The sequence below is a fragment of the Hipposideros armiger genome, unplaced genomic scaffold, assembly GCF_001890085.2.
Source record: "Hipposideros armiger isolate ML-2016 unplaced genomic scaffold, ASM189008v1 scaffold_22, whole genome shotgun sequence".
Lineage (NCBI taxonomy): Eukaryota > Metazoa > Chordata > Mammalia > Chiroptera > Hipposideridae > Hipposideros > Hipposideros armiger.
In genome coordinates, this window is record NW_017731372.1 from 7,052,894 (window position 1) to 7,065,203 (window position 12,310).

The following is a 12,310-nucleotide window of genomic DNA, read 5'->3' on the forward strand; positions in this document are numbered from 1 at the left end:
AGCTGTTGTTCAGCATCTTAGCTGTAGAGGGCAGTGTCACTGGCCCTCATATGTGGGATCCGAACCGGGGCCCTCTGGCGTCCTAAGCCAGCTCTTAACCAATGCGCCACTCGGCCGGCCCTGTTACATAATATTTTGAATAATACTTTTAAAGGTATTTAACAGATAACAAAATATATTTTAAAACATGATTTTAAGTCAATTTATTTCAAAATCCTTGGGGATAGACAGGGGGTACCATGAGACCAAGATTTGTCATCACTGGAAGAGTGACTCTAGAAGTTCCCCAAACCTGGCAGCGGCAGAAATTATCACTGTGATCGTTAATTTTATGTATTAACTTGGCTAGGCTATGGCGCCGGGTTGTTTGGCCAAAACTGGTCTAGATGTTGCTATGAAGGTATTTTGTAGATGTGATTAACATTTAAATCAGTTGACCTTAGTAAAACAGGGTAGCCTCCATAATGCGGGGTGGGGTGGGGGGTGGGGCTCATCCAACCAGCTGAAGGCCTTAAGAGCAAAGACTGAGGTTTCCTGAAGAAGAAGCACTTCTCAAGGCTGTAACAGTTGAGCTGTAGCCCGAGCACCCAGACTTCCCGCTTGCCCTGCAAATTTCAGACTTGCCAGCCCCACCAGCACTTAAGCAAATTCCTTAAAATCTCTCTCTCCCTCTCTATATTATTTATATTTATATATATAATTTATATTTATAATTATATTTATACAGAGGGTGCCCAAAAAAATGTATACACATTTTAAGAAAGGAAAAAACTGTATTAAAATTGTAATAATATATACCAATAACAAAACATAAATACAAGTGATGTGTATACATTCTCTTAGTACCCCCAGTATTTATATTTATTTATATTTATATTTTTCATATTCATATTTATATATGTTCTGTCTCCTATTGGTTCTGTTTCTCTGGAGAACCCTGATGAACACAATTGCCAGTCTTTTTTTTTTTTTTGTATGTAAATTCTTTATTTATCCTTTTCAAATACTCACCTCTTTGTTATTACCTCAGCTGATTTGACTTTTTAAAAAAATTTTATTGGACAACAGCCATGGTCATTGGTTACACATTGCTTTCATGCTAGAATGGAATAGTTGACCCTTTTAGGGAGGGCACATTTTACAGTGGCCCATGCGGGGATCGAACTGGCAGCTTTGGTGTTATCAGTTCCACACTCTAACCAACTGAGCTAATCGGTCACCCCCACAATTGCCGGTCTTAAAGTTCTCATAAGTGAATGTCCTTTTGCATCCTGGATGGAATCAAAGAGTACAAGGACCCCGCCCAATGACTTATACAGTAGAATGCAGAGGCAGAAACAAAAAGGCACTCCATACCTTTGTAGTGCAGCCATAGTGCTTAAAAGGACAGTCTTGTTCCGCTTCAGGGCACACAGCAAGGTGTTCATCCACCTACGAAATGGACAGCCTCATGCTATAGAAATTCATCACCGATTCTCCAGGTGCCTGGTATAACTTCAGCAAGCAGGGAGCCCAGGGTGGCTCGGGAAGAAGGGCGGGAACAGAAGAAGGAAAAAGCCGTGCTAAGGCCTGGCAGAGAGAGTGCTCAGGTAAAGACAGAATCCTCAGGGAAAAGGGAAGGGAAGACAGGGACATGGCTACCATGGGTGTCATGTAAGCCTTGGACCGCTGCCTATGCAATTTTACCAAATCATCACAAAGACTAAAACTTTATCTTACATAAAATCTACTGAGAGCATTATTTACACTTACTTCAGTTCTTGGGATAATCTGCATACACTTGTTGGGACAAGATACTGGGTACTTGGGACACAAGTTTTTCTCATGATTCTGAAACAGAGAAAGTATGTTGAAACAAAGCCCCCCTTGCTTTCGAGGTTCCCTTTTATGGCCTCGGTATTTACACACATATCTCTTTGGGGATCTCTATGATGCAGCCTACCCTCTATAGGAAGGCATGGCCCAGTTCCAGAAAGGATTTTTAGATGGCTACTTTCTTGGTATAAAAGAATTCAACTCAGTTTTCCAATTATTCTAAAAGGTCAGATGGCACAGGACTCACAGAGGGGCAGGCTGTGGGAGTCATCAGTATCGCTCCTTTGGCACATGTAAAAGATACCCCACGCTCTCTTTTGATGCCCACACCCTCCCTCTTCATTTAGATCACAGCATCCTGGAGACAGACAGTATTGTCACCAATATATGACTCAGCACTAGCAGGACTCCTTGCACACTCACACTCAGCAGGTGCTCGAACAATATTTTTGCCACTGATGAACAAATAGAGTCCTACCAACAAAAAGGGGTTTTTAGTTTGTTACAGAACTCTCAGATCAAGTTATTTCTTAGGCCTATTTCTGTACAATAATAAATCCAAAAATGTGGCTCTGGTACCCCATCTGAGTCACTGTGACCCCTCAGGCAGAATTTAGCCCCATAAAGGCGATTCGTTTTCTCTTTTTACCTGTAGATTGATTACTACCACATCCTTTTTGCAATAAAGGCATTTTTCTTCTCGAAACTGGCAGTCTGCACTCAAATGCTCTTTCAGATCTTTCCGAAGGACTAGTTCCCGACAGTTCTCATTAGTACACTGCACGGCTTGAAATGAGCACTGCTGAAGGTGGTCCTGCAACAGATGACAACAGGCCAAGGGGGTGTTGACCAGGTCAGCGGGAAGGGAGGCAGCTGGAAGGCATCGTAAGGGAGGGAGGGCTGTGAGGGCAGCCTCTGCCTGCAGGCTTTCAGTGGGGGCCGCCCCTGCCCCTGCTGAGGAGAGGGCATGGAGAGAGCTGCTTGGACCCTGGACCCAGCCTTGCTTGGTGGGAGCTAGGATGACAGGGGAGAATGGGTGAAGAAGGAAGTATGCCGAGTTTCTTTCAGACTGTCTAGGAACGTGCTCATGTTCTCACGGTAGCTCTTGAATATTTTCCTTAGGCTTGCCAATGAATTTACCAGTTCTTCAAGGATATTTGTTATTTCTTTTGTGAACTCTCCACCCCCATCCCCAGGACCACGTACTAATCTCTGCACAGCAGGTGGTAAAAGCCAGACAGAGGGGGAAGAGGGAAGAAGACAAGGGCCTATCCTAAGTAAGGGAAGGAAGGGAAGGGGTTCAAGGAAGAAAAGGGGTCCCAGAAGTGGCCAAGCAAAGGAGGTAGGGAAAATATAGGATCACAGGCCCAAGAGAAGCTGGGAATGACCAGTCTTGTAAAGTCAGGACACGTTTTTAACCAGAATATTAGAGAATAATGACATGGACAGTGTTCATTCCAGTGGTCTTCACATTGGAGACATCTAAAAGCAGGCACAGCTTAATAAACATGTTTGGATTACTGCAAATTACTGTGATGCTGATAAGTTCTCAAAATCCTACTGAGCTTGTCTCCCTGTAAAAGCCTTTAAAACACAGTTGACAAACGTGGCCTGCTACTGGTTTTAGTCAATATAGCCACACGCCTATCTAGTCAATATCCATCAATACAGCCTTCCCTCTACAATGGGGAAGTTGAGTAGCTGTGACAGTGACTGTATGGCCTGCAAAGCCTAAAATATTTACTATCTGGCTCTTGATAGCAACAGTTTGCTGACTCCTCTCTGAAGGAAAAAAAAAAAGCAAACAGTTTTTCTACAGGAGATAAATAAACATGATAGCTATTTTCCCGTGCCTCTGCTAGTAAGAAACACATGGTGAGGACAATTGAAATCCACATCTTATCCAAAAATTCTTTGCTGTTACCTCTCAACTCTCACCAGCACAGTCAGCATTTATCAGGACTCTGCTATCTGGGAGGTCCTACACCTCAGCATGCTGGGTGGGGAGAAGAGGAAATGCAGGGAAACACACCACACACACACACACACACACACACACACACACACACACACACACACACACACAAATTGCTCAGTGAACCTCCAAAGGACTCCCTGGATTAAGAAGGAAATCATTTACACATTTATAAGTTCAGTGCCTGGGAGGTTTGGAGGAGTGATGGAGAAAAGACTGAATCACCTGAAATATGTTCCAAAATGTGTGGGTGAGAGGGGAAAATCTCAGCAGCCGCCAAGCAATTCCAGGGAAGCTTCAGATGCCTGAGTCTTACTCATTCACAGTGTGATCAAACCTGACATGGGCCTGCCATGACACAGCCACATATCCAGCTTAGAATTTATCAAGCTTCCCCAGCTGGGGGGAAGAGCTAGATAGGACAGTTTTATTTAAGAGGAAGTCAACTCCCTTCCACTTCCCCTGCACCTTATTTGTTTGCATCTCGTACCAATGCTTCACCTTTAAGCTCCATCCTATCTCTGTTATGATCTGTTATGTGCCTTAGATCATAAACACTAGGTGCCCAAGGCCCACAGGTGCTGGGAAACACCCATACCAGCAGCTGCAAATGCTTTTGGGCAGTCACACCCTGGCTCCCACCCTAGGGACCCCAAATCCTTCACAGTTCCCCCGAAATGACGTGTCCTTGCTTGAGTGTTCCTTTTGCCCAGCGTGCTTCACATTATCACTTTTGGATCAATGTCCTTAACCCATCATGTAAAGTGTGGCACATATAGCATGTCCTCCATGTGTTCCAGACACAACGAACCTTTTCACTCACGTCTTACTTAGCCCTTGGCATGCTATGCTAGTAAAATTACCAGCCAGGAATTCTCTGAGGGCAACCCAATGAACCCCCCACCCCACAATGCTTAGCTCAGAAACTGTCACAAAAAGCTGTTCAATACATGTCACTGGAAACATGGCAAGGACAAATATTGTTCATGAGTAATACCAACCTGGTATCGTCCCAGAATAATCTTGACATTACATCCAGGAGCATTTTTGCAAAATACATATAAATTGAGGACTTCCCTTTTGCAGCAATTGTCTTTAAACACCTAAAAGATAAACATGATAGGTCTCTCACACTCCAAAGCTTCAGAGCAACGTGAATGAAGTTATTATTAATTTGGTCTTCAGGTGCACCTCAAAAGCTGGGTGGAAACTTCCAGACTGTGGTTGGAATAGAAATATCAGCTTCATCACCATAAAAGAAAAAGCTGTGTCAGATACATACTTCTGACAGGTCACCAAACATACAAGCCAGGTAATTCAATGCCCAGCACAGTATGCTGCAGCTAGGAGAATTTCATGGTATGCTTGACCCCACATGCTCAAAGGTCAGAAGGCGGGGCTATGGCTGAGGGTGATACTTTCAGCTTCCTGTCCCAGCAGAAAGGTTTGTATTAGTCATCAGGTAGTGTCACTGAAGCCGTGCTGGCTTGCTATTTCAGCACATGCTAGGAGTTGGCAAACCTTCTTCATCAAGGGTCAGATAGTAAATAGTTTTGTCTTTGCAGGTCACATTGCAATGGTCTCTGCTGCAATGATTCAGCTCTGCCGTACACAATACTTGAATGAATGGGCATGGCTGTGTTCCAGTAAAACATTATTTGTGGAACTGAAATGTGAATGTCATATCATGGTCACATGTCACGAAACATTATTCTTATTTTGATTTTTCAAATTTTTGAAATAGTTTAAGGCTCACAGCAAGCCGCAAAAATAGTACAGAGTTCCTGTGCACCCTTCTTTTGATTTTTTTTCAATGATTTAAAAATATAAAAACCATTCTTAGCTCACAGGTCATACAAAAACAGGTGGCAGGCTGGATTCGTCCCAACAAATCCCATCCTGTAGTATGCTAATCCCTGGCCTAGGGTGAGGCAGACACAAGGACAGCACTGTCCTCTGCTAGGCATTGACAATACGCATCATAGGAGCAGCGAAAAGGAGCATCTGGTGCTCAGGGAGCTTCCTGGAGGAGGTGATGCTTGAATGTCCTTTATGGAAATTTTAAAGGAAGAAAACTAGCTTAAAAGGAAGTTTTTGGTTTTTGTTTTGTTTTGTTTTTGTTTTTGTTTTTAGCTGAGCCATCCTGCCACCTGTTGGCAGCTCAGCGGCAGCTCAGCTCGGGCCGGGCATCGAACCGCTGTTGCTCAGAGCTCAAACTCTTGAGCGAGCTCTTAACCAACTGAGCCACTCAGCTGGCCAGAAAAGGAAGTTTTAAGGGAGAAAAATCTTCATGACCGTGGATTAGGTAAGGGTTTCTTAGAACAAGCAACCAAACAAATAAAAGACAAATAAGTCTTCATCAAAATGAAAAATGTTTGTGCTTCAAAGGACACCATCAAGAAAGTGAAAAGACAACCTACAGAATGGGAGAAATATTTGTGAATCACATATCTGATAAGTGACTGGTATCCAGAATACGTAAAGAACTCTTAGAACTCAACAATAAAAGACAAATAATCCACTTAAAAATAGGCAAGCGACTTCAATTGGCATTTTTACAAAGAAGATATTACAAATGGCCAAGCACATGAAAAGACGCTCAGTACCACTAATCATTAGAGAAATGCGAATCAAAACCACATGTTACCTCTTAATACCCACTGGGAAGGCTATAATCGAAAAGATCCATAACAAATTTTGGCAAGCATCTGGAGAAATTAGAACTCTCATACACTGCTGGTAGGAATGTAAAAACGGTGCAGCCACTTTGCAAAACAGTCTGGCAAGTCCTCAGAATGTTAAACATAGAGTTACCATATGACCCAGGAATTCCACTCCTAGGTGTGTACTCAAGAAACATGTAGACTTTCAAGGTAAACTCTATGGCATATGAATTATCTCTCAATAAGGCTATTATTAGACACAATAATAATAAAAGGAAGTTTTAGAGATTAATCAGATGAAAAAGTGAATTCCAGGAAACAGGATGTTTCATTTCTCCAAGCCACTCAATGTAACTGGAGCTAGTATAAGAAGAGGGTAAGGAGGAAGCGGAAGAAACTTAGGGGGGATGGGGATAAGTGTCAGTAGAGACCCGAACAAGACTCTCAAACAGTGGTAGGTGTGGGGTCTGACTTGACCCCTCCGCAGAGGAATACAGATCCTACGGAAGGCTCCTCTCCCTCCCACTCTTTGCTCCCACCTCAATGTCCAATCGGGACACTAGATTCTCCATCCCCTAGAGAGCTGCTAAGCCAAAACAGTGATTTTCTTACCTCCTGAGATCTGATAACCTCCTTATCTACAGGACAGAGTGGCACTGCATTTAATTCTCTGGAGGGAAAAACGAAAACAGAGCCAGAATTAAGACTTGACCTCAACAGCTCTTCCAAGAGCAGCCGCAGCACTTCAGCCATGCTCGGCCCACTGAAGTTCCCCCTGAGCAGGCCAGGCCCTGTCTTTGTTCATACTGTTCCCTCCTCCCAGGAGGGCCCCACCCCTGCTTCCCAATTTCAGCACCTCTCCGGTTGCCTGAAAAATCCCCATTCATCCCCAAGGATGCAAGTCAAACAGTGAGTCCCCCAGACAGAGATGGCCTCTGCCAGTGCTCCCACGGCAGTCTTTTGCTTATCACACTGTACCCCAACCTGTCTCCCTCACCGGACTGGAATATTCTAGAAACACAGAGACTGGGTCCTGTTCCACACCGGACCTCTAGCTCTTCCCTTCTGGACACTAGAGCTTAGTTTAGAAGGAACACACAGGTGCTGCATGGACGAACCCATGAAAGAATGAGAATGTGTCATCAAAATCCCCTTTCCAAGTGTGGCAGGGTACAACTTCCTTACTGCCCCTATATAAGCCCCAAACGCTGGCTTTCCTTCCTCAGCATAGCATGACCCAGGTTTTGTAGCTGCCCGGGAGGGGACAGCATCCATGGCAGCGAAGTCCCTTCTCAATGTGACACCACCTCTGCCTTAAGGCAAGGCAAGATCAGGGCGACTAAAGCAAAGACCCCCTGGGACATATGGGTCCTTCCCAACATGGATTATGCTTCTAGGTTTGCCCTCGCATGCAAAACAGGTGTGTTCTGAATTTTAAGAGAAGGTGAACATCAGCGTGTGAGTGGCAAAAAAATGAAGATTACTCCTTAGGCTGTCACAGAAGGGCCCTAGGAGAGCCCCTCTTCATATTCGTGGTTCTGTGGCCAACCACAGCACTTCCAAAACCGCAATTACAGTTGAGTAGCCACAGGTGACATTTAGATCCCAGGACACCCCCAGCTGCTGCTGGTCTGCTGTGGCTGGAGCTGCAGGCCCGGCCCACTCACCTCAGGGACAGGATACAGTGCTGGCAGAAGCGGTGGCCACAGCCTGTCTGGTGGGGGTTGTGAAGCACTGAGTGGCAGGAGGCACATTTGTAGCGCTCTTCCAATTGCTCCACAAACCGGTACTCTGTGTTGGGCTCGAAGTCCAAGGAAACGGAGTTGCCGGAATTCTGGCGGATGAAACCACAGGGAATGCCTCCTTGCTCCTCAGAATATGCCATTCTGGGGGAAGTGAAGAGAACAGAAGGAAAATTAAGTACACGTACCAAAACAGCTACAGCCATTGGGTTTGTGAATTATCAGACATCAACCACGTGGTCACTCTGATAGGACCCTATAACAACAGTAACATTCTCGGGCCACTGGACGGCTTCTGCAGCGAGGAGACTTCTGGGGTGTTCAGGCGGAGGGAGGCTGGATCAGATGACTTCCAGCAAGATTCTAGGAGACCTCAGCCATTTGTCCATCAACTTTGTTCCAGGATGTTAAATTATCCTGTCAGTTTGGCCACATGCTTGGACACAATATAGCCAGGTGTTAAACTACATTCTAAGCAAACTCTTGTTAATGGCTTTCCTTCCGTTCAGTTAAGGGAATTGAAACAAATGTTTTGTTAACGTTTTTCAGAAGCAAGAACCTTGCACACCAATACATTTTTTGCAGTATACAGTAAGTCCTCACTTAATACTGTTAAGTGTTCTTGAAACTGCAGCGAAATGATGTATGACAAAACCAATTTTACCATAGGCTGATTGATAAAAACAAGAACTAAGTTCCTATAGCATCTCATCAACATTATAACAAAATGACCATGAATGAAAGTTATTTGAGGACCTTGCTGTATATAAAGCACCTCCAATCACACACATCATTTCTTACCTGAATTAAATAAGAGACCATTAAATGCTTTTCCCTCCAATCCATTCTCTACACAATACCAGGGTGATATTTAAATGTAAGTATAATTGACGGTTACCTCCCCTCATCATTCAGTGGTTTCCCAGGGCTTGTAGGGAAAAGTCCATAAGGCTGAGCAGACTACAAAACAGCATCCTCCCCACCCAGCAGCATCCTGGACCTCTCCCCTTCCCCCTTGCTTTCTGCATTCCAGCCACACAGGCTTTCTTTTAGGTCTTCTAATACATCATGCTGTCTCCTGCTACAGGGCCTTTGCATAAGCTGTTGCCTGTCTAGAGTGCTTCCCTTACCCCCTTCCAGTCCCCTTCACTTAGTTAACCCTCAGTCAATGCTTCCCATTTCATTTCAAGCTTCAAGCCCTCAGATAAGCTTGCCCATCTCTCCCAGGTCTAACAGCAGGAGGCCCACTCCCCAGCCTGGAGAACATGCATAGGCTCCAGGGAGTGGCTGGGGATGGTGGGGGAGAGGGGGCGGGTAGGGAGTTTCACTGTATAATCCTTTTGAATTTTTGAACATGAATGCATTACCTATTCAAAAATAAATACAGAAAAACAAAAACTAAACGTCCATCGTTATATCCATCATAGAACCAGGTTCCTTTCCTTTAGAGCAATACTTGGTTTGAAATCGGACATGTTTTTCTGTAATTATTTGATTTATATCTGTGTCCCTTCATGACACACAGCTCGTATCTGGTCTTGCTCACTGTTGCATCTCCAGCCCTCAGCACTGAGCCAGGCATGGAGACCAACTGAGCTGTTTGTGTAGCTGACATTATTAAATGGACTTTTTGAAAAACGCTCAAATAGAGCAGCTGTAAGTAATGTTGGCTTCTCACATAGGGATTCTAAACCTTTTTGGAGCGAGGACCTCTCCCCCCTGCCTTTGAAAATCTGAGGAAAACTCCAGACCTTCTCCCTGTAAAATAGCATACATGTCTGGACCTTTAGGGACCCTCTGAACCCACCGGGGGTTCCTGGGTTCACAACAGGCCTGCCTCCCCAGCAGGAGTTCTGTTCCTTTTGGCACAATGCCAGGAGTGGCGCCTGGGGATGTGTCTGGCAAAAGGCTCATGGATGGGAGGCCATCTGGGGTGGTCCCTGGGGGTGATGTGCTTCCACTTGGCCGGGTGCAGGAAGGCTTGGCCTCGGGCTGGATTGCTTGACTTGCTCTTGGAATTCCCTCAGGATTCTCCTGCAGCTGATGAGGTCAAGTGGGCCTGGGAGCAGCTGTGCAGCCTGACCCTGTAGGCGGCCCCATTCAACCCTCAGCTTTCTTCAAGTCAGCGGCCAGCTCTCTCCCTGCCGGAGTGTCTGAGTCTGGGGTGTAGCCTGCGTGAAGGGGACAGAGAAAGGAAATGGCCTCTTTCAGCAAATAAATCTTTCTCTCTGGAGGCAACCAGAAGACCAGGGGACTCTTTTTTGGTCTTGGGGTTTGAGACCAAAGCCCCACCTTTCCTTCTCTGCATGTGTTTCCTGCAGAACTTCAAGGGTGGTAGGTGAGCAGTACAGAGGTGAGTGTTCCCCTTTTAACTTGGTTTACTCTTGCGAGCTGACAAGCTTTTGTTATGAAGACAAAAAGGCACGGCACTTGAGTTACATGCACAACCCTAAGAAGCAAGACACCTTTTTCTTAGAGAAGTAGAAGACCAATTCCAAACCGCCCTTATCTGCCCTGTGTTTTCCAGTCTCAAGGAGGCTGACAATCCACATCCTATGCCTCTCTAGGATTCTCTTCTGAGACCAGGCTCATGTCTGCATCACATGGCATCTGACTTTGGAATCAGGAATGTACCCCAAAGCAACAGGCTGGTTCAGCCCCGAGAACAGTAGGATGCACAAAACTCAATTCAGATTACTCTCTGCTCCTCTGCTATTCTCTTTCCCAGGACAAGGATTTAATGCACTCATTTGTGTGTCCATCTTTCCCTTCAATAGCAGTTCTAAACTTTTTGGTCTCAGGACCTCCCTTTAGACTCTCAAAAATCGAGGACCCAAAGACCCAGAATAGCCAACACGCTATTGAAGGAGTAGAACAAAATTGGAAGACTGACACTACCCGACTTCAAGACCTACTATAAAGCTATAATAATCAAGACAGTGTGGTATTGGTGAAAGAGGAGACAAGTAGATCAATGGAACAGAATAGAGAGCCCAGAAATAGACCCACATAAAGGATCTTTGACAAAGGAGCAAAGGCAATGGAGCAAAGATAGCCTTTTCACAAATGGTGCTGGAGCAACTGTGAATCCACATGCAAAAAAATGAATCTAGACACAGACTTTACACCCTTCACACAAATTAACTCAAAATGGATCATAGACCTAAATGTAAAATGCAAAACTACTAAACTCCTAGAAAATAACACAGAAGAAAATCTAGATTACCTTGAGTTTGGCAATGGCTTTTTAGACATAACACCAAAGGCACAATCCATGCAAGAAAGAATTGATAAGCTGGACTTCACTAAAATTAACAATTTCTGGTCTGTGAAAGATACTGCTAAGAGAATGAGAAGACATGCCACAGACAGGGAGAACATCTGATAAAGGACTGTTATCCAAAATATACCTCACCAAAGAAGATATACAGATGGCAAACAAGCACATGAAAATATGCTCCACATCATATGTCATCAGGGAAATGCAAATTAAAACAACAGTGAGATGCCACAACACACCTATTTGAACGGCCAAAATCCAGAACACTGACTGACAACACCAAATGCTGGTGAGGATGTGGAGCAACGGGTACTCTTATACACGCTGGTAGGAATGTAACACTTTGGAAGACAGTTTGGCAGTCTCTTACAAAACGAAACATGCTCTTACCATCTGATCCAGCAATCGCACTCCTTGGCATTTACCAGAACAGCTGGAAACTTATGTCCACATAAAACCCTGCACATGGATATTTTCATGGCAATTTATTCGTAATTGCCAAAACTTAGAAGCCATCGAGATGTCTTCCAGTAGGTGAATGGTTAAACTACAGTACATCCAGCCAATAGCATATTATTCCGTGCTAAAAAGAAATGAGCTATCAAGCCATGAAAAGACATGAAGGAACCTTACATGTATATTACTAAGAGAAAGAAGCCAATCTGAAAAGGCTACATACTGTATGATTCCAACTATATGACATTCTGGAAAAGGCAAAACTATGGAGGCAGTAAAAAACTCAGTGGTTGCCAGGGATTAGGACAGAGGAAGGGAGAGATGAATAGGTGAATCATGGAGGATTTTTAGGGCAGTGAAACTATTCGGTATGATACCA

General features: G+C 44.5%; 1 protein-coding gene and 1 long non-coding RNA gene across 3 annotated transcripts in view; one reads left to right on the top strand and one right to left on the bottom strand.

Annotated features, from left to right (window-relative positions):
- The window catches only part of LOC109379159 (uncharacterized), a 29,217-nt gene extending 18,036 nt beyond the window's left edge, over window positions 1-11,181 (top strand). The window contains exon 4 of the long non-coding RNA XR_002123137.1: window positions 10,223-11,181. This is a non-coding gene — a long non-coding RNA (uncharacterized LOC109379159). The remainder of the gene's footprint in view (window positions 1-10,222) is intronic.
- Window positions 1-12,310, bottom strand: part of TRAF5 (TNF receptor associated factor 5) — a 70,791-nt gene that overhangs the window by 27,214 nt on the left and 31,267 nt on the right. The window contains exons 2-7 of one of the 2 annotated variants that reach the window (XM_019635544.1): window positions 8,121-8,339; window positions 7,066-7,123; window positions 4,792-4,893; window positions 2,465-2,629; window positions 1,753-1,830; window positions 1,357-1,431 (exon numbers count right to left, since the gene is read on the bottom strand). In XM_019635544.1, the coding sequence (XP_019491089.1) occupies window positions 1,357-1,431; window positions 1,753-1,830; window positions 2,465-2,629; window positions 4,792-4,893; window positions 7,066-7,123; window positions 8,121-8,338 (696 nt within the window). In that variant the 5' untranslated portion in view covers window position 8,339. The remainder of the gene's footprint in view (window positions 1-1,356; window positions 1,432-1,752; window positions 1,831-2,464; window positions 2,630-4,791; window positions 4,894-7,065; window positions 7,124-8,120; window positions 8,340-12,310) is intronic. The other variant, XR_002123134.1, reaches the window with a different exon arrangement.